Genomic DNA, 20546 nt, shown 5'->3' on the forward strand with positions numbered 1-20546 from the left:
ATTCTAGATTCATTCTGATTTCTCCAGAAATATAAGCTGCTGTGAATATGTACAGGTAGGAATTGTAGGAGAAAGCTTCCAAATCATTCTTTGAACTGGATAGGGGGGGTTCTTTAAAGCTTAGGTTAAAATGTGTTTACATTTCTCTCAACGCAACATCCTTATTCGCAGTTTTTCTCAATAATATTACATGTTTCTTCAAATTCTCTCCAACAGATTTCGTATCTTTTTAAAATCAACTTTTCCCTAACTTGCTGGCGAGGATCGGTTTGGAAAAATGCAAAGCACTGTGCATTTAAAAAGCGATGGATGAATTTGCATTAATACCCGGGTTTATACACATCTGAAATTAAGAGCGTCCGGTCTTATTCAGAATAGCAAAACTAAGAAGAGCAGCACGCATACTCACATCATAAGAGACGAGCACTACGATAAGTGTTGAGCAATAGGCAACCACAATGAAGAGCAGGAAGAAGAGCAGTGGGTGTTGCTGGCTTGCATACAGATACTTCTCGTATAAGGGATCCGTCAACTTGCAACCTTCGCTTTCGTTAAAAAAGTATTTGCCTTTTGCTGGCATTTTAATTCCAGGCAGTTTCTCAACGTCTCTCTTCACACCGAAAAGCAAAAGAGAGTGGAACGGTGGTTTTGTTTCCCCCCCGAGGAGCAAGGATGGGACTCCTCACATTCAAATCGCTATCATCAGATCACTCTCCGTTGGCCACAGTCGGGGAAGGGGGGAAAAAAAAACATTGAGTTCTGAATTAGCATCTCTTCTTATAAGGATGAAGCCCTTCGGATCGCAGCATCAGTCGGAAAAGATGGCCCCACCTCCTCCTTCGCCTTCTCGGCTCGCTCCAAAGCCATGTGCTGCTACCCACCGAGAGGTCTCCGCATGGTTTTTTTTTAGACGCGGCTCTCATTTGTGCCACTGAAAAGCCAGCTCTTGCGATTTTGCCATCTTCGTTGAAAGCCTCTTTCACATGCAAGCAATTCGACCAGGATGAGTCTGGGATGCAAGCTGCAAAGGAAAAAGAGAGACAGAGAGAGCTTTTAAATAAATAAATAAGCCAGTCCGGCTTTGCTTAAAAGAGAAGCACATGTTCTTTGGCAGAGAGGTAATTGTTCAATACTACCAGGGAAAAAAACAAAGAAAGAAACAATCCAGCTTTTTCCAAGATTTTATTCGTTTGATTGATTTCTATCTTAACTTTATTTATAAATAACTTAAGACAGAAAACATACCTAACACTCCTTTCTCTTCCTTCCCCACAACAACAACAACCTTGGGAGGTGGGTTGGGCTGAGAGAGAGTGATTGGCCTAAAGTCACCCAGCTGACTTTCATGGCTAAGGCAGAATTAGAACTCCCGGCCTCCCAGTGATTGGCCCAAAGTCACCCAGCTGACTTTCACAGCTAAGGCAGAACTAGAACTTCCAGTCTCCTGGTGATTGGCCCGAAGTCACTCAGCTGTTTTTCATGCCTAAGGAGGGATAGAACTCACCATCTCCTAGTTTCTAGATGACATTTATTATTTAAATTTATAAACCTCCCAACTCAAAACTGATGCTAAATAAATCATAAGAATGTATAGAAACAGTATTACATTTATTTGATATTTTCAGTTTTTTTTGTAAAAAAAAATAACCCATTTGTTAATAATACAACATCCCATACAGGGAGTAACCTAAGTTAGTGAAACCTCCTGACATTTGATTAAAAGCAAAATCTTTCCAACCTTCAGCATGAAAAGCCTCGATCGTCATACAATATCTCATTGTAGTTACGAACAGCTCACCGTCAGCAACAAATTGAGGAGATGAAAGGCAAAAAGCCTTCTTCAATTCCTCCCTGGAGGCTCCAGCATATTACCATAGGGATGAAGAATCCACAGGGATAAAGAATAGCATAGGGAAAAAGGGACGCGGTGGCTCGGTGGCTAAGACGCTGAGCTTGTCGATCGAAAGGTCGGCAGTTCAGCGGTTTGAATCCCTAGCGCCGTGTAACTGGGTGAGCTCCAGTGACTTGTCCCAGCTTCTGCCAACCTAGCAGTTCGAAAGCACGTAAAAAATGCAAGTAGAAAAATAGGGACCATCTTTGGTGGGAAGGTAACAGCGTTCTGTGCGCCTTTGGCATTGAGTCATGCCGGCCACATGACCACGGAGACGTCTTCAGACAGCGCTGGCTCTTTGACTTTGAAACGGAGATGAGCACCGCCCCCTAGAGTCCGGAACAACTAGCACATATGTGCGAGGGGAACCTTTACCTTTACCTTTTAAAGAATCCATGGATAGGTCTTAGACATCATATAAACTGTATTAAATCATAAGGTTGGATAAACCTTGGATTTTTTTTTAAATCCAATCCCCTGCCCAAGGCAGGAGACCTTATATCACCCCAGACAAAAGGTTGTCCGATCATTTCTTGAAAACCTTCATCGATGGGACACCCACAACTCTGGGACCTAAGATGTCTCAAAGATTAATCATATGTCCCTGTCAGGAAATTTCTCCTTTCTTCCAGATTGGATGATAAGCTTCCACCCATTGCTTCTTGTCTTACCCTCAGGGGTTTTGGAGAATGTGACCGTCCTCAAGTATTGAAGATGTAGGAGATGACCAGGCTGAGCCCGAGGGAGGGGTCAAACGGGTCATCAGTCATGAGTCCTTTCACACCCACAAAAGATCTCAGTCCAGCCCACCTTGAATTCCTTCTACTCTTATCTCCTGCTAATTTCCCTTGGCCGCTATTCTTGTAGAGAGCTTAAGCTTACAATAAATCTTGATAGACATTTGAACTGTCTGGATCTCCTGATTTTCCTGGCGCTTGACAGGAAGACTGCTATAAGGTCAACCCTAAGCCTATTCTTCATCAGGCTAGACATATCTAGTTCCCTTAACCATTCATCATTCATTACACTGTCTGGAAGGGAGCGGAAGGCCACATATGGTCTCTGAAAGAGGCACAGGACAGGTGAGGCAAGCAAAAAAAAATGTAAAATGTGTCTTATCTTTAGTTAGATTAAACAGGTAGCTGGATGCTACCTGGGCCTGGTAGCTCAGCAGACTAAAAGCATTGTGATTAACACCAGCTGTCTGCAATTACTGTAAGTTCGAATCTCACCAGGCTCAAGGTTGACTCAGCCTTCCATCCTTTCTAAGGTAGGTGAAATGAGGACCCAGTTTGTGGGGGCAATAAGCTGACTTTGTATAAAATATACAAAAGTATGAAGGCTATTGCTTAACGCATTGTAAGCCGCCCTGAGTCTCCGGAGAAGGGTGGCATATAAATCAAATAAAAAAAATATATCTACCTCCTTTTGATTGGTCTTCAAAGTTAAACAGAGTCAGAACTGGTTAGCAGTTGAATAGGAGACTATTTAAAAATGCTCATGCGGTAGAACAAACTGGGAAGTCAAAATAACATCTTGGAAGAAGATAATGGCAAATTATTTCTTTAGTGCTGTCAAAAAAAACACCTCAACATGTCAATCCAGTCATCAGAAGTTGAGCTTAGTTGAAGTGAAATTTTACCTCATCTTCAAAATATTATCTCCCTACATTTTCAGGAGCATTATTTGGTGTTGGAGCCTCTGATTAATCATCTCTGCACTTGCCCACGTTTAGTGTTTACTTTTTAACCATTATCCCAGGGGTGAAATCCAGCAGGTTCTGGAGAACTGTTAGTGGAAATTTTGAGCAGTTCGGAGAACCGGCAAATACCACCTCTGGCTGGCCCCAGAGTAGGGTGGGAATGGAGGTTTTGCAATATCCTTCCCCCAGGAGTGAGGAGGGAATGGGGATTTTGCAATATCCTTCCCCTGCCACGCCCACCAAGCCACACCACACCCACCAAGCCATGCCCACAGAACCGGTAGTAAAAAAAATTGGATTTCACCACTGCATTATCGGTGGAACAATCCATAATAGGTGGGTTCGCCTGTGGCACCAAACCAACTATGGCTTCCCAACCAACCTGGCTGGGGTACTACATACTAAGCCAAAATCAAACAAACCACAGTGCACAAATTCTGCCTTCCTATCCAATCCAAGATTTGTGCAGACAGATTTTTTTTCAACCCTCTTTTATAAATGTACTTCTCACTTTCATAATTTATGTGGAAGTGTTTTCAAAAGTATTTTTAACCAAGGCAAGCTCTGTTGTATTTTGAATGCAAAAAAAAAAAAAGAAGAAGACGAAGAAGGCCTGTTTTTCACCCCCAAACAGTGGGGAGATATGTAGAAAGCTTGTTTGCGATTATTTTTAACTTTTCTAAAACAGAAAGCAAATCCAGTTCTCGATACTTATTGTTCTAACCGAGTTATGTCTGTATGAGGTCTTAACACAGAGACAAAAATATACTTTTCTTTCCTTGCAATACTCAATGCGAGTTCACGCAATGCGATAGCCTCAATCTTGGCTTAACAGGATATGATTATAATGTTCACATCACATAACACGGTATGTTATAACAAGTACATAATATGGAGGCTTCAAACTGTGCCTTAGCATATTTGGGCATACTGAATCACCAACTACCCAACTCCAATTTATCATATGGTGTGAGCCAGTCAATAACTGTGATCTATAATTTTCTTGGAATTAATTGTTCAAAAATCATGAAGTCATAGGAAATAATCACCTTTCTCTCCGCTTTTGCCGAGACTAGGAATGTCCAGCTTTTGTAGATATCAGATAGAATAAAGTTCTCGACAGGCATTGAGTTTCATCTCCACACATCACTCCATTTTTCACACCAAATATTTCCTTTCTCCCAGTGGAGAAAGTGGAGAGCTTTGCCATGATTAATTCTGACTTTGACCCACGGTGATCTCTTACATAAGGTTCCCAATCTGGCTCTGCATCGATCCCTATCATCAATCGATTCAGATGGGGTTGAAGCTAAAACATACGAAGAACGGTTGCAGGGGTCCAGTCTAGTGCAGGGGTCTGCAACCTTAAACCCTCAAAGAGCCATTTGGACCCGTTTCCCACAGAAAAGAAAACACCGGGAGCCACAAAACCCTTCCCATGCCTGACTATTTCTTGAGCGGCCACAAAACTAGTATATATGGTTGAATTAAATGTTTTGTTTTCTTCTGAAACTTTTCTTTTCTTGGATTTATCTATGGTTGGCCTATTGGGGGTTGTAAAGCTCAATAAATCGCGTGCCAGCAGGTGTCACACATTGGCAGCTGTGACGCATATTTTGAGTGACAGGGAGCCGCAGCAGAGGGGTGAAAGAGCCACATGCGGCTCCAGAGCCGCAGGTTGCTGACCCCTGATCTAGTGAAAAGAAGGACTAGGGGTGACATGAAAGCAGTGTTCCAATTACTGAGGGGCTGCCACAAAGAGGAGGGGGTCAACCTATTCTCCAAAGTACCTGAGGGCAGGACAAGAAGCAATGGGTGGAAACTAATCAAGGAGAGAACCAGCTTGTCAAATGTGGTAATTATGATGAAATTATTTTATTTGTACTAAAACGTATGACACTCAGGTGCCACACTCTTCACACATTGATATGTTTGTAAAAAAATATAAAAAAAACTTGGGGGGAAAAAAAGAGAGAACCAACCTAGAACAAAGGCGAAATTTCCTGATAGTAAAAACAGTTAATTAATGGAACAGCTGGCTTTTAGAAGTTGTGGGGATTCCAAGTTTTTAAGAAGAGATTGGACAACCATTTGTCTACAATAGCATAGGGTGTCCTGCTTGAGCAGGGGGCTGGACTAGAAGGCCTCTGAGGTCCCTTCCAACTCGGTTATTCTGTTATTTACCACTCAAAGAACCAACAGCTTCAAGAGCAGGAGTGAATTTTGACAAAGGGTCAAATGCAGAAACATTTGTCAGAAATTTGGACAGAGGTATCGAGTCCCTGGAAATGCCAAAGATTTGCTTTTGCACCTCTTTACATACCCCCAACAAGGAAAGAAAAGTAAGCTCAAATGATCTTAAGAAATTTCTACATGCAACATCAAGTTTTCACAGTCAGAACAGGGAAATGTGCAAAAATGATGATGGGCTAGCTAGTCTAAAGAAGAAAATGAAATTGCTAATATGTAAAGGATGAATAAACACAATACAAAACTAAGTAAATAAAAATAGGCAAGCTTTGCAGAGGAGACTAAAGTCAAACACCAATCATTCATCTTATGGCTTTATTTGAAATGCAACTCTAGAAGAGAATTGATATCTTATGTTTCCCGCCCCCTCCCCGAACTTTTGGATGGGCAGAAGCTAAGGTTTATCAAGCAACAATAGAATAGAATAGAATTTTTTATTGGCCAAGTGTGATTGGACACACAAGGAATCTGTCTTTGGTGCATATGCTCTTGGAGTACATAAAAGAAAAGATACATTCGTCAAGAATCATAAGGTACAACACTTAATGATAGTCATAGGGAACAAATAAGCAATCAAATCATATTAATATAAATCGTAAGGATACCAGCAACAAGGTTACAGTCATACAGTCATAAGTGGGAGGAGATGGGTGATGGGAACAATGAGAAGATTAATAGTAGTAGTAATGCAGACTTTGACGTGTTGAGGGAATTATTTGTTTAGCAGAGTGATGGCATTCGGGAAAAAACTGTCCTTGTGTCTAGTTGTTCTGGTGTGCAGTGCTCTATACATTGTTTTGAGGGTAGGAGTTGAAACAATTTATGTCCAGGATGCGAAGGGTCTGTAGATATTTTCACAGCCGTCTTTTTGACTGGTGCAGTATACAGGTCCTCAATGGAAGGCAGGTTGGTAGCCATTGTTTTTTCTGCAGTTCTAATTACCCTCTGAAGTCTGTGTCTGTCTTGTTGGGTTGCAAAACCAGACAGTTATAGAGGTTCAGATGACAGACTCAATAATTCCTCTGTAGATCAGCAGCTCCTTGGGCAGTTTGAGTTTCTGAGTTGGCGCAGAAAGAACATTCTTTGTTGTGCTTTTTTGATGGCATTTTTGATGTTAGGTGTCCATTTTTGATCTTGAGATATGGTAGAACCTAGAAATTTGAAAGTCTACTGTTGATACTGTGTTCTCTAGTATTGGTGGTAGTATGGGAGGGTTTCTCCTAAAGTCCACCACCATTTCTATGGTTTTGAGTGTGTTCAGTTCCAGATTGTTCTGGTCGCACCACGAGGTTGACAAGATTCAATCACAAGATTGAAGATGCAGAAATTCAAAATAACTTCAGGCAAACTATAGAGTTTGATTGAGCCTTAAGATTGTCCAAGGGACACTTCCTGCAAATTATGTATGTCACTTCTTAACTCTAAATATTTCCAATCCTTTCCCCTCAGGAAATTTTAGAAGGCCAATTAAATTTAAACTTGGCCATGTTTAAACACATTCAACCAGAGCAGAGGAAAATACTAGCAGTTACTGTCCTTAGTGAGTTTTAGTATTGTGCTTTTTTAAAAAAATAGGCTGGTATGCCTTGCCAATCAAACCAGTTTGATTAGTGTATGATTTGTTGGTGTTGTGAATACACAAAAAATGGTTTCATTTAATGACCATGGTGTTATGTGAACACAGCCATATTGTCCAGTCACTACTCAAGATGAGAGAGAGAAATGGACATCAAAGAATCTAATATTCCATGTAGGGAAGTAAAAGGCGAAAGATGAGTAGGAGAAATCCAAACAGAACAAAGAAGGACCCATCTCAAGCTCAACTAGAATGCTCAGGGACCTTCTGGAATGACCTGGAAAGTTCTCCCTCAAAGCCCAGCCCTTAAGATGGCGACCTTCATTGAAACAATTTTCACACTTCAAAGGCCAGTGTTCAGCCTGTTAACTTCACAATTTGTTCCAGACAAGAACAAATTTCGTAACACTGATTTTCATAAGAAGGTAGCTCCAGGGTGCAACGACACTGCGTGGGTGTTGGCTGGGATTGTGCTCAAACGGTACCATTAATTCACAATAACCAGGTTCCTCATTATAGCTCATGGATAGATTTTTTTTCTCCCCCCCCCCCCTTCCAAATCACAGCTACCTTGCAACTGATGGCAACTGTACAAATCAATATCCCAATTATTCTTTTTCAAGTTCCCAGTGACCTTTTTAAAACGGCCCCTCCATCCAGTGTCCTTAAGGCTAAGGTAGCTTTTTCATTACAGCAGTTGATCTGCCAACCTCATTATGGTGCCCTTATGGGACTACATTTCCCATCTTCGCCAGGTAGATGGTCATGCTGGCCAGGGATGATAAGAGACTAGAAGACTATAAATGAAGAAGAGTTTGTCCACACTATCAGATCTTCCCAATCCGAATGCTTCAGATGAGGAATGCTGGTCATCTTACTACCTCTTGAAGAAATGAGGTTAATCTGGTGCCCTTGATTTGTACTGGCTGGGAGTTGTAGTCCATCCACTAAAGCTGGATGATTCCAGGCTAAGAAAACCCAGTGACTTCCTGAAAATAGATGAGTGCTTGAGATACTTCAGATGATCTTCTGTTGCTATTCTACATTCAGGTCAGCAACGCACAGCCTGCACATACACACACCCAAAACACCCCAAGATTAGCCTCAAAATTACTTTTTCAGTAGCATGTTTATTTATTTATTTTTGAGATAAGGTTCGGAATGGAAACTGCCTCTTTCTCCAAAATTCATCACCCAAATTTGGCAGTCTGCTGAAATTCAAGAGACTTGGGAAGGGATAGTAGCCATGGGAGAAGAACTCCCGCTTGCAATTCTTCTCCTTGGCCCATCACAGAACACTAAAAAGCAGACCTAACAGGTGTCTGCCTTGGTGGCACAGTGGTTAGAGTGCAGTACTGCAGGCTACTTCTGCTGCCTGCCAGCTGCCTGCAATTTGGCAGTTCAAATCTCACCAGGCTCAAGGTTAACTCAGCCTTCCATCCTTCCGAGGTGGGTAAAATGAGGACCCAGATGGTTGGGGAGAATATGCTGACTCTGTAAAACCGCTTAGACAGGGCTGTAAAACACTGTAAAGCGGTATATAAGTCTAAGTGTTATTATTCCAGCTCCATCCTTGATATGACATCAGCTATAATCTTCCAGCAGGCCAGGTCTCTGGGGAAATGACCATCCTTGTTCTACATTGGTGCTTTTTAATCTCAGCACATATGGACTTCAACTCCCAGAATTCCCCAGGCACCTATAGAGGTAAATCCTTGACTTGCAACCTTTTAGCTTCCGGAGCTCACATTCTCTAGGATCTTGTCCACTTCCTCAGGAGCTACAAGGTCAAACCGCATGCAATTCTACCCATCATCCCATTTCTAATACTATCTAAGGGAGGCTTCCCATTCGTTCGTTCATGATTTTATTTCTCTATTTTTAAAAGGAGGAAAGCAACGATCTACTTCACCAAAAGGTTGAACATGCGGCACGCAGCAAAATGGAATTTGCAGTATAAAAATGGCCGAAACTTTTCTTTGTGCTGGGAAACCGCTCCTGGACTTTATACTCAAGGTGGGGAAAAAATGAAACTTTGTTGTTGTTTTTTTGAGGGGGGTTTTACCGATTAGATAGGTTTGTTGTTATAGAAATGGCTAGCTAATACTATTATGTAAAAGTAAAAAGTTGGCCTTGGATGCTATTATCTGATACAACTGCTCCACAGGGAGTCGGAAGTCAATGCCTTTTCTTTCTTTTTCCCCTTTTTCCTACACTTTCCCCTTCCCTTTTCCCTCCCCTATCTTTCCTATTATTTTCTTTTGCATGTTTGTATCTTACAGACGGGATGCGATGGCTCAGTGGCTAAAGATAATGAGCTTGTCGATCGAAAGGTTGGCAGTTCAGCGGTTCGAATCCCTAGTGCCGCGTAACGGGGTGAGCTCCCGTGATTTGTCCCAGCTTCTGCCAACTTAGCAGTTTGAAAGCACGTAAAAAATGCAGGTAGAAAAATAGGGACCACCTTTGGTGGGAAGGGAACAGCGTTCTGTGCGCCTTTGGCATTTAGTCATGCCGGCCACATGACCACGGAGACGTCTTCAGACAGTGCTGGCTCTTCAGCTTCGAAACAGAGATGAGTACCACCCCCTAGAGTTGGGAACGACTAGCACATATGTGCGAGGGGAACCTTTACCTTTTTATCTTATATTATTAATTTTTTTTAAAAAAATGAAAAACAACCCAAGCAAAGTAGCTGCCACTAAACAACGTCAGAAAACCTACGAAAGTAGGAATCTGCACGCCGAGACAACCTTTTCTTTGTTTTTGGGGTGTTGCAAATAACTAATTTGTCGGTGCTCTTGTGCAGAAGAGTCACAGGGGTAAAAAAAACAAAAACATAACAATAAATCTCACAACAGCCCCGCTATTTAAGCAGCTTTCCAGCTCGCAAAGCACACAAACTCTTCCCTCGCACACAGCGATAACCGCAGGCAGCAGTTCCGTAGCAACAGTTTGCAGAACCAATTTCATTCTGCCTCAAGTACATTTAATGGTTACCTAACAAAGACTGCACTGTAACTGGAGAGGTTTTTCATGTGCACCGCAATCATTTAGACAGAGCTGGCAAGGAAGAGGGGGGGGAGGACATGCTTCTCAGCTCAATAAGGGCAACAACAGGATGTCGATGTATATATTACCAGCTCCGGTGCGCCCTGTACCTTCTGGATGCGTCAACGCAGAAATCTTGCACAGGTGTCCTTGAGAAGAAATGATGCTAAACCTAAAAGAAAAAGATCTAAAAGAAAATGCTAAGCCTAATAAGAGCGCAGAGAAGAGCAGCGAAGAGAATTAGGGGGTTGGAGGCTCAAACATGTGAAGAATGGTTGCTGGAACTGGATATGTCTAAAGAAAAGAAGGACCAGGGGTGACATGAGAACAGAGTTGCAATATCTCAGGGGTTGCCACAAAGAAGAAGGGGGTCAAGCTATTCTCCAAAGCACCTGAGGGCAGGACAAGTAGCAAAGGATGGAAACTAGTCAAGGAGTAAACTAAGCTAGAACTAAGAATAAATTTCCTACATCAGTGGAACAACTTGCCTCCAGAAGTTGTGGATGCTCAACGCTGGAAGTTTTTAAGAAGATGTTGGATAACCATTTGTCTGAAGTGGCGTAGGGTTTCCTGCCTAAGCAGGGGGTTGGACTAGAAGACCTCCAAGGTCCCTTCCAACTCTGTTATTCTATTCTGTTCTGTTCTGCTTAGTCAAGCACTCACATATGAATTTGCACCCCTTATGTCTGTTCTTCTAAAAAAGGTGGTTGTATTCACCCAGCCCCCTTAAGGTGGGTTTGTTACGGGGTGATATCCAGCAGGTTCTGTTGAACTGGTAGCGGAAATTTTGAGTAGTTCGGAGAACTGGCAAATGCCACCTATGGCTGGTCCCAGAGTGGGGTGGGAATGGGGATTTTGCAATGTCTTTCCCCTGGAGTGGGGTGGGCATGGAGATTTTGCAGTTTCCTTCTCCTGCCACGCCCACCAAGCCACATCCACCAAGCCACACCCACTAAGCCACACCACGCCCACCAAGCCACGCCCACAGAACCGGTAGTTTAAAAATTTGATTTCACCACTGCTGTTATTAAACTGATGGATACAGGTAGTCTTTACTTAAGGGTTGGTCATTTAGCGGCCATTCAAAGTCACAACAAACTTCTCCAGAACTGCAGGTAGGCCGCAATTCAGCCCAATATTTCAGTTGCCAAGCGAGACATTTGTTAAGTGAGCTTTGTGCCATTTTACGTCCTTGCCATCGTTGTTGTTTTTTTCCAAAAAAGTTTTTTTTATTTTTATAAACAAACATACAATACATAATCAATCAATCAGTGTATCATCTGAGTACATCTTTTGTGTCTTCTCCCTACTCCTCAATTATTTCACATATCTTTAATATTTATCATTTCATTTATTATGCCATTTCTCCCACCTTTCTTTACATTATTACTCTATATACCTCTCTTCTCCAATCAATAATAAAATTGCCCCCATATCTTAAAATATTCCGATTCCTCTCTTTCTTCAAGTGTCAAAGTCAATCTATTCATTTCTGCACTATCCAATATTTTCTTAATTATTTCTCCCTCCATAGGGATTTTCTCTGCTTTCCATTTTTTGTGCAAATGCTATCCTCGCTGCAGTTATAACACGTACAATCAAATATATTTTTTCCTTCCTAAATTTCTCTGGTAAGAACCAATAGGAACAGTTCAGGTTTTAAATCTATATGTTGTTGTATTATTTCTTCTAACCATGTTTTGATTTTCATCCAATAATTTCTTGCTTTTGGACATGTCCACCACATATGATAATATTGATCCTGGTATCTGATGACATTTCCGACATTTTGCAGATTTATCTTTAAATATTTTTTGCCAATTTTTCAGGTGGCATATGCCATCTATAAAACATTTTATATTGATTCTCCTTATATGCTGTGGACATTGTTAATTTATAATTCTTTTCCCATAGCTGCTGCCATTTATCTAGCTCAATTGAATATCCGAAATTTTTTGCCCATGCTATCATTGTTTCTTTTACCTGTTCTTCTTCTAATTCAATACTAAATAGATGGTTATATACATATTTTTTAAGTATTTGTTCATCTGTTCCTGTGAGTATCTTATCCACTTCTGTCATTTCTAAATAGAAACCATATAATTTAGCATCTTTTCCACCGTTGTTAAGTGAATCACGCCAGTTGTTAAGTTAGGAACATGGCTGCTAAGTGGATCTGGCTATCCTATTGATTTTGCTTATCAGAAGATTGCAGAAGGGGATTGCGTGAGCCCGGGGACACTGTAACTGTCATAAATATGAATCAGTTGCCATCAGTTGACATGGTCATAGAGATGCTGCAACAGTCGTAGGAGTGAAAAACGGTCATAAGTCAGTTTTTTCAGTGCCATTGTAACTTTGGTCACTAAACGAACAGTTGTATATCGAGGGATACCTGTATTTATGATCCATTTTTGAAATGTGAAGCCACACAAACCACAGGATCACGATTGTCTTTTCTGTGCTTGTCGACCAGCCAACATTTATAAAATAACGGAGTTGGAAGGGACCTTGGAGGTCTTCTAGTCCAACCCCATGCTTAGGCAGGAAACGCTTTCTAGCAAAAATCGCCTGTCGGGAATCTGAATTCTGACACTAACCAGGCAAGTCATTTAACAATCGCTGTAAAAATTGTGATAAATCAGATCCGACTTGACTTACGACTGTTAAGTCAAGGATTATTACCTGTAGTGCAACAGAATGGATTGCAGAACAGCCTGGAGACAAGATAAAACGATCCCTGTGTGGCCTTGAACAGCTGCCAGCAGCTCATATGTACAGTTTTGCCCTTGAAAAGCAACACCTTGAACAATAATTTGAACACAGAGAACTGCAGCTCGTGAGAAAGGTCGAACTTTGGCAGATACAGTCTCATTATTTGAACGGCATCATCACCTGCCTAGTAACTTATTTTCCTCGGCTTGCCTTTGGCAGATTATGCTAATTAATCCACAGACCGAAAACTCTTTATCCTAAAGAGGATTTAACTGGGAAGAAAAGAAAAAAAAAATCTGAATGGAAATGACTTTAGACTAGAGGAAAGATTGGCTGGAATGCTGTTTTAACTCGTCTATTTTTTTTTTTAAAAAAGGCACAAATTTCTATTCTATTCTATTCTATTCTATTCTATTCTATTCTATTCTATTCTATTCTATTCTATTCTATTCTATTCTACTCTACTCTACCCTACCCTACCCTACCCTACCCTACCCTACCCTACCCATGAAATTCGTTTTTTTTTTTTACTACCGGTTCTGTGGGCATGGCTTGATGGGTGTGGTGTGGCTTGGTGGGCGTAGCTTGGTGGGCATGGCAGGGGAAGGATACTGCAAAATCTCCATTCCTGCCCCACTCCAGGGGAAGAATACTGCAAAATCTCCATTCCCACCCCACTCCAGGGGAAGGATACTGCAAAATCTCCATTCCCACCCCACTCCTGGGGGAAGGATCCTGCAAAATCTCCATTCCCACCCCAATCTGGGGCCAGCCAAAGGTGGTATTTGCCGGTTCTCTGAACTACTCAAAATTTCCACTACCGGTTCTCCAGAACTTGTCAGAACCTGCTGGATTTCACCACTGTACCCTACCCTACCTAAACTATCCCTTCTATCATGGTTCTGTTTCAGTCCAGTCCAGTCCAGTCCATTCTATTCCTAGTAACCCTCCATAGCTGAGTGTGGACTTGAATTTGTCCAGCAGCTTAACCGTTATATTGCTCTGGCTCACGATCCAAATTTACCTAAGCTTGTATTCTCCAGGTGTCCAAGCCCCAAAACTCTTAACCAGCATACCTGTTGCCCATCAACTACCATCAGATTCTTGAAACAGTAGTCTAAATACATCAAGAGGGCATCAGAGCAGATTTTAATATACTTCCAGCTCATGACACTCCATCTCTGAAAGAGAAGTCCTTTCAACGGAACCCTATTCTTGGTGATTTGGTCCTAATGTCTTGCCGGCAACACTTAAGACTTGGTTTCCCACTTCCTTCTTTGTAGTTTCTAAGTCTAAACTAGTTTGGGGATTTTTTGAGCCCTGCATAGCTTCCTTAGGCAACTTAGGTAAAGGTAAAGGTTCCCCTGGCACATATGTGCTAGTCGTTCCCGACTCTAGGGGGCGGTGCTCATCTCCGTTTCAAAGCCAAAGAGCCAGCGCTGTCTGAAGACGTCTCCGTGGTCATGTGGCCGGCATGACTAAATGCCAAAGGCGCACGGAATGCTGTTACCTTCCCACCAAAGTGGTCCCTATTTTTCTACTTGCATTTTTTATGTGCTTTCAAACTGCTAGGTTGGCAGAAGCTGGGACAAGGAACGGGAGCTCACCCCTTACGCGGCACTAGGGATTCAAACCGCTGAACTGTCGACCTTTCGATTGACAAGCTCAGCATCTTAGCCACTGAGCCACCACATCCCTATTAAGGTGACTTAGGTGCCACCAGTAAAACCGGCCGTACTGCTGAAAAGTTTTGAAAAGGTGGAAGAATTTGTTGTACTTTCTGTATTTCGCAACGATCTTTCATAAAATAAGTTGGACCGGTAAGTTTATAAAGTTACAAGTTATGAAGGAGCAGGTGGAGGAAGAAGAGGAAAAAAACCAAACACACCAAGCATAGTTTAGCCTCTGCTAATCAAACAAAGCATCAAATAAACAATTAAGAGCCACCTGTATTTTCTCGAGCTTTTTTTGGGGATAGTAGAAAAACATGTTTTTCAAACAGAAAGTTTCGGTTCTGCTATCTTGGCCTCCACCCAAGGACTTGCGGCTCTTAAAAGAACAATTCTGTCCCAGAATTAGGTTCTCCCTCGCTCCGTTAATAACGCCAGTATCCACAATAGCAATGCCAGATACTGAAAAATGGATGTTGATTCTGTGATAAGGTAGGAAATTAAGAATCGGCTCTCCACTGAAAGCCACACCAAGCAAGGAAACTCCCAGACCCCGATATAACACCCAAGGCATGGTTTCCTCTCATTTAAGAGACCTCCGCAATAAATACATCAAATCAAACCGGTACAGAAGCTTCCTAGGACGCCTTCCTGCCTTGCTAAAAATTACTTTTGCAGAAAACTGGGACTGTTTGCATTGTAAAGAACCCCTGTCCATAAGGTGTAGTAAATGCAACATATGGGATCAAAACTGCCATGCTGTAGGAGGAAACCCAACACCAACAAGAAGAGCTGTGAGGTCCTTGGTGCTCTCTGAGCTTGGTAGTTTTCTTGCAGACGTTTCATGACCCAACTAGGTGACATCATCAGTGCTAGAAGGGAGTAGGGTTCTAGCGCTGATGATGTCACCAATTTGGGTCATGAAACGTCTGCAAGCTCAGAGAGTACCAAGGATCCTACAGTTCAACCCTGAACTACAAATATTCTCTTTTATCAGTAACTAGAGCTGCGCAGATCATCAAAGGTACACTTTGCTTTGATGGAAGCTTGGGGGAAGCATGCTGTTGTGGCCCACCAGCAGCCTGCGGACCTGGCAGCAGAGTCAGACAGTGAGGAGGCTGGGGAGGACCATGGGCCAGTCCTGGAGTCTGGGGAAGGCCCGGATGAGGGGTCTGCGTCGATGGCAGAGATGGGGTCAGGGCCATCTGGGTGTGATGCACGGACTCTGGAGCCTTCAGAGTCGGACAGCAGAGAGGTAGAGGAACAGGAGGAGCCTGTTCTTAGTGCACGCATGCGAAGAGCTGCCAAAAGGCAAGAGCAGCTGAAGCAAAAGGGACAACTCGGGAGTAAGGCCAGGAGATGATTGGCCCCTCCCATAAGGCTTAAAAGAGTAGCAAAGGCTCTTGGGCTCTTTGTGGAAAGCAATGTTGCTAAATCTGTTTCCAGTTGGCATCTCGTTTCTGAACTTCGTGGGGCTTTGCCAAGAAAGGCCTTTGGCAGGGTGCCAAAGAAGATAAAGGTTTGTGATAAGCCCAAAGGACTTCTTTCTGAAGGACTTGTTTTGGAATTAATTTGGACTCAGCTGGGAATGAAGTAATTCTCAGCTGTTATAATAAAATAGTTTTGTTTGGGACTAATCGTGTCTTGTAATGACTAAGTGAGCCTAGGTCGGAACACATGCAAGTGTAACTTGGAAGATCTGTGCAGCTCTAGCTCCCAATAGAAGAGAATATTTGTAGTTCAGATATAGGGTCCTTAGTGCTATCTGACATTTCATGACCCAACTAGGTGACGTCATCAGTGCTAGAAAACCACCAAGCTCAAAGAGCTGCAAAGCAAGAAAGTCCCTTTGCTTCTCTTGCTCCTAAAAGCAAACCAACTGTATCTGGTATTCTGCTGTGACTATTTTTCTGGCAAAAGCTAGAAGAAGCACAGAATTTGCATCCATCCACCCCATCCAAGTAAATGCTTTATAAACCAGAGTTTGTGGATGACCTAAGCCAATTCTGATTCTAACCAGTTAAACAGCCTTTGGCATGTGGCTCCACGAGATCCTTATGAACACGGGGTAGGGATTTTAAGAAACCACCCCAACAGAAGACATGGAAGCCAAGCATTAAAGTTTTTTGGTTTTTTGCAAAACTGGCTCTAACACAACATTATCCAACAGCACCCGATCAAGCCGAGACAAATCTCCATTCCAATAATTTTTGAAACGATTCGCGTTGCCGTTTGGATCCACGCCTAGCTTCGATGTAGCCAACACATCTGCCTGACAGCTGGAAAGAGCTGTTACCTTAAATTGATTGATCTTTTTTTTTTTTTCCCTCTTTCCTTTCCAAGCCGTATTTTCCCCCCTTTCAAACCAGGACTGTAGGTTATTTAAGATAGTAAGATGCACCTTTGGGAGGCAAGAAAGAAAGTATAAAAAGTTCATAAAGGGAAGTTGAAAGGAAGAAGGTGGCCAAAACTCACAAGTAGAACCATAAACGACAGGAAGAAGTTTTGGCTAACCTAGATTCCATCTAAATATAATAAAATCTTCTTGATTATTGTACAAGATCAACAGTGGAACATTCTACCTATGGAGGAGGGCCAGCCAGAGCTGGTATTTGCCGGTTCTCCAGAACCTACTCATAATTTCCGCTATTGGTTCTCCAGAACCTGTCAGAACCTGCTGAGTAGCACCCTTGCATCCAAGGCCTTTCACGGACCTGGGAAGAACAGGTACTATCCATCATCCACTGCCTGAACCGAGACGCTCTCTTGCAGGAAAACATGGCTTGAAAATATTTGTGCTTTATTTATTTTTGTCCTCCCAAATACTGTTTCCACCCATGAAACTGGGTCTTTAATTCCTGCGAATATACTTCTGAGTAAGCCCCATTGAATTCCAAAGGAGTTGCTAGTATTTCAGTGCCAGCCCGAAAGGAAAGATAAAAACAGAAGCAGCTGGAATCGTTTATTCCGTCTTTCAATGGGCTTTTGAGAAATTCTGCATAATTAGCTGCTCAAGAAAGCCAGGAATCAGCGAATGAGGTAAATGCATTATGAAAAAAGCTACAGAAGAAGCGGATTAAGCTGGGAACTCAGAAGCAAACAGGGGAACGTCACCGGTCTAACGTTTCAAGATTTCCTATCCAAACCAAAGCCAATTAAAATGTCTTGCCAGAGAAAGTAAAATAAAAATGTGGAATAGTGGCGAATATTTCTGCAATAAAATCTCAAGATTGTGATCCTGGATGGAAAACAAACATACAATCCTAAACATTGCAGACATGGAATGAGAATGCATCATATATATACCTGCCCTTGGTTCAAATAACCATGATTTAGTTAGCAATCCTGGTTTGTTTGGTCCAACTAATTGAATCGTCCCTAGAAAAAGAGATGAAGTGAGGAAACTAGGAAATGGAACTAGAGCCCTGGTGGCGCAGCAGACTAAAGCACTGTTATTAACATCAGCTGCCTGCAATTACTGCAAGTTCAAATCTCACCAGGCTCAAGGTTGACTCAGCCTTCCATCCTTTCTAAGGTAGGTAAAATGAGGACCCGGATTGTGGGGGCAATAAGCTGACTTTGTATAAATATACAAAAGTATGAAGGCTATTGCTTAACGCATTGTAAGCCGCCCTGAGTCTCCGGAGAAGGGACGCATATATATAAAAAAAATGACAGCAAGGTACTAATTCAGAAGAGTTTATCCCAGATTAAAGACCTCATACATTCTCTGTTTGTTGAATCCTTACTTTCTTTCCTGACCTGGTTCCCTGTATAACGTGTTTGATTTGGAAACAACGCAGATGTGTCCTTCATCGCGGTGTTTAATCCACAGCTTGTAGTACAGTCCGCTTAATCACCACCGAACGTCATCTCTCAATTCATCAGAACATCTGGAGATGTTTCACAAATGGGGTGACACCATCAAAAAAATCCCCCTGCTCCACCCCCCCTTAATCAGAGGGAGCGTGGAAGACGGAAAGGACAATTGATTGAAAATTCAACTGGTGTAGTCATACAGGGTACAGTCATGCCGTATGCAACATGGGAATGGGTTTTCAGTTTATACAAATATCCGTAGTGGGTTTGTTGCTTATGCAATGAATCAGCAGTGTGGTTTCTGAATCACGATTTAGCATCTACAGTGATGGGAAGCTGTGTGTTGAATATGTCTACCCATCACACCATGCCATGGTTCGTCTAACCACGATTGTTGAGGAAACACAGTTGGATTTTTATAACATGGTTAATCTGGTAAACCACGGAGGTGGTAGTAAACTGGGATGTGGTGGCTCAGTGGCTAAAACGCTGAGCTTGTTGATTGAAAGGTCGGCAGCTCAGCAGTTCAAATCCCTAGTGCCGCGTAACGGGGTGAGCTCCCATTACTTGTCCCAGCTTCTGCCAACGTAGCAGTTCAAAAGCACGTAAAAAACGCAAGCAGAAAAATAGGGACCACCTTTGGTGGGAAGGGAACAGTGTTCCGTGCGCCTTTGGCGTTGAGTCATGCCGGCCACATGACCATGGAGACGTCTTCGGACAGCGCTGGCTTTGAAACGATGAGCACCGCCCCCTAGAGTCGGGAATGACTATCACATATGTGCGAGGGGCACCTTTACCTTTACCTTTAATTTGTAAACCATAATTTAAAAGCAACAACGGTTCTAACAAAGCCAAACGCAGACTCAAGCAAAACAAGGTTTGATTTCATATCCTATACACATCAGGCCTCAGTAGCCAATTTAATGCTATATTTAGTTGCTCGTTTGACTCAGACTAAAAGCTATCTTCTCAGAACAGAAATAGCTGTAAAGTGGAGGGAAGTAAGTTTTTTATTTTCAGAGCTGATTGATATCCTACTGGGTTTTTTTTTTTTTAAAAAAAAAAGCAACTCTTGAATTTATCCCACAAATATGTAGTTCACCATTTAAGATCTCTTTATTTTCCATCCTACGCTGATTAGACTCCTGTCTTCACAAGTCCAACCCCTTAGACATCAAAACCTTTTCAGAATTAGTGTCTTCATGACAAATCTTGCCGTGGTTTTCATTTTCTGTTCTTTTCGAGGACACTGCCAGAGTTCTGAAACGGGGGAAACTTATAAATTAAACACGTTGAAAAACCAAAAAGAGAAATCTGTCTAGTTATCAAAAAGTGCTAAATTCTAATAGAAAACGTAACTCCATGAGGGAATTATGAAGCTGCTGTGTCCAATCAGCTGAAGAAGCTTCTTGGATGAGAAGACTTCAAAAAAACCCCAGAAAGTCCAGTTGCCTCTTGAAAAAAAATATCTTTGGGACAATCAAAAGAATGTTCCTCAACATCTTTAAGACAAGTGGACTATCACCATTGTCAAGGCTGAGAAACGTTGAGTCAGAATTTTTATAATTTTTATCTTCCAGTTATCAGTGAACCTCAGATCTGAGCATATTGGTACAATTAATTCCTAAATATTCACTCATATAATATATTCACATGCCAAGGAAGTAAACTGAGTAGGATAATGAACTGATAAGAGAGGCAGTAGAGAGAAGTACAAAGCACAACAAAAATCTTGCGTTCACAAACACTAAAACAACTTATTTGTTGAATAAACCACAACCAGATGGATTTGCACAACATGTTTTGTCTAGCTTTGGCTTAGCAGGATTAGTTGCACCTATCAACAAATGAACTGTTCCATAACTATCCCAAAGG

General features: G+C 42.0%; 1 protein-coding gene across 2 annotated transcripts in view; it reads right to left on the bottom strand.

Annotated features, from left to right (window-relative positions):
* The window catches only part of ADCY7 (adenylate cyclase 7), a 75686-nt gene that overhangs the window by 48235 nt on the left and 6905 nt on the right, over positions 1 to 20546 (bottom strand). For both annotated transcript variants that reach the window (XM_034426477.3, XM_034426476.3), the window contains exon 2: positions 410 to 1021. In XM_034426477.3, coding sequence (XP_034282368.1) covers positions 410 to 580 — 171 coding nt within the window. In that variant the 5' untranslated portion in view covers positions 581 to 1021. The remainder of the gene's footprint in view (positions 1 to 409; positions 1022 to 20546) is intronic.

This window comes from Pantherophis guttatus, chromosome 11 (assembly GCF_059756535.1).
Source record: "Pantherophis guttatus breed Tessera chromosome 11, ASM5975653v1, whole genome shotgun sequence".
Classification (NCBI taxonomy): Eukaryota; Metazoa; Chordata; class Lepidosauria; order Squamata; family Colubridae; genus Pantherophis; species Pantherophis guttatus.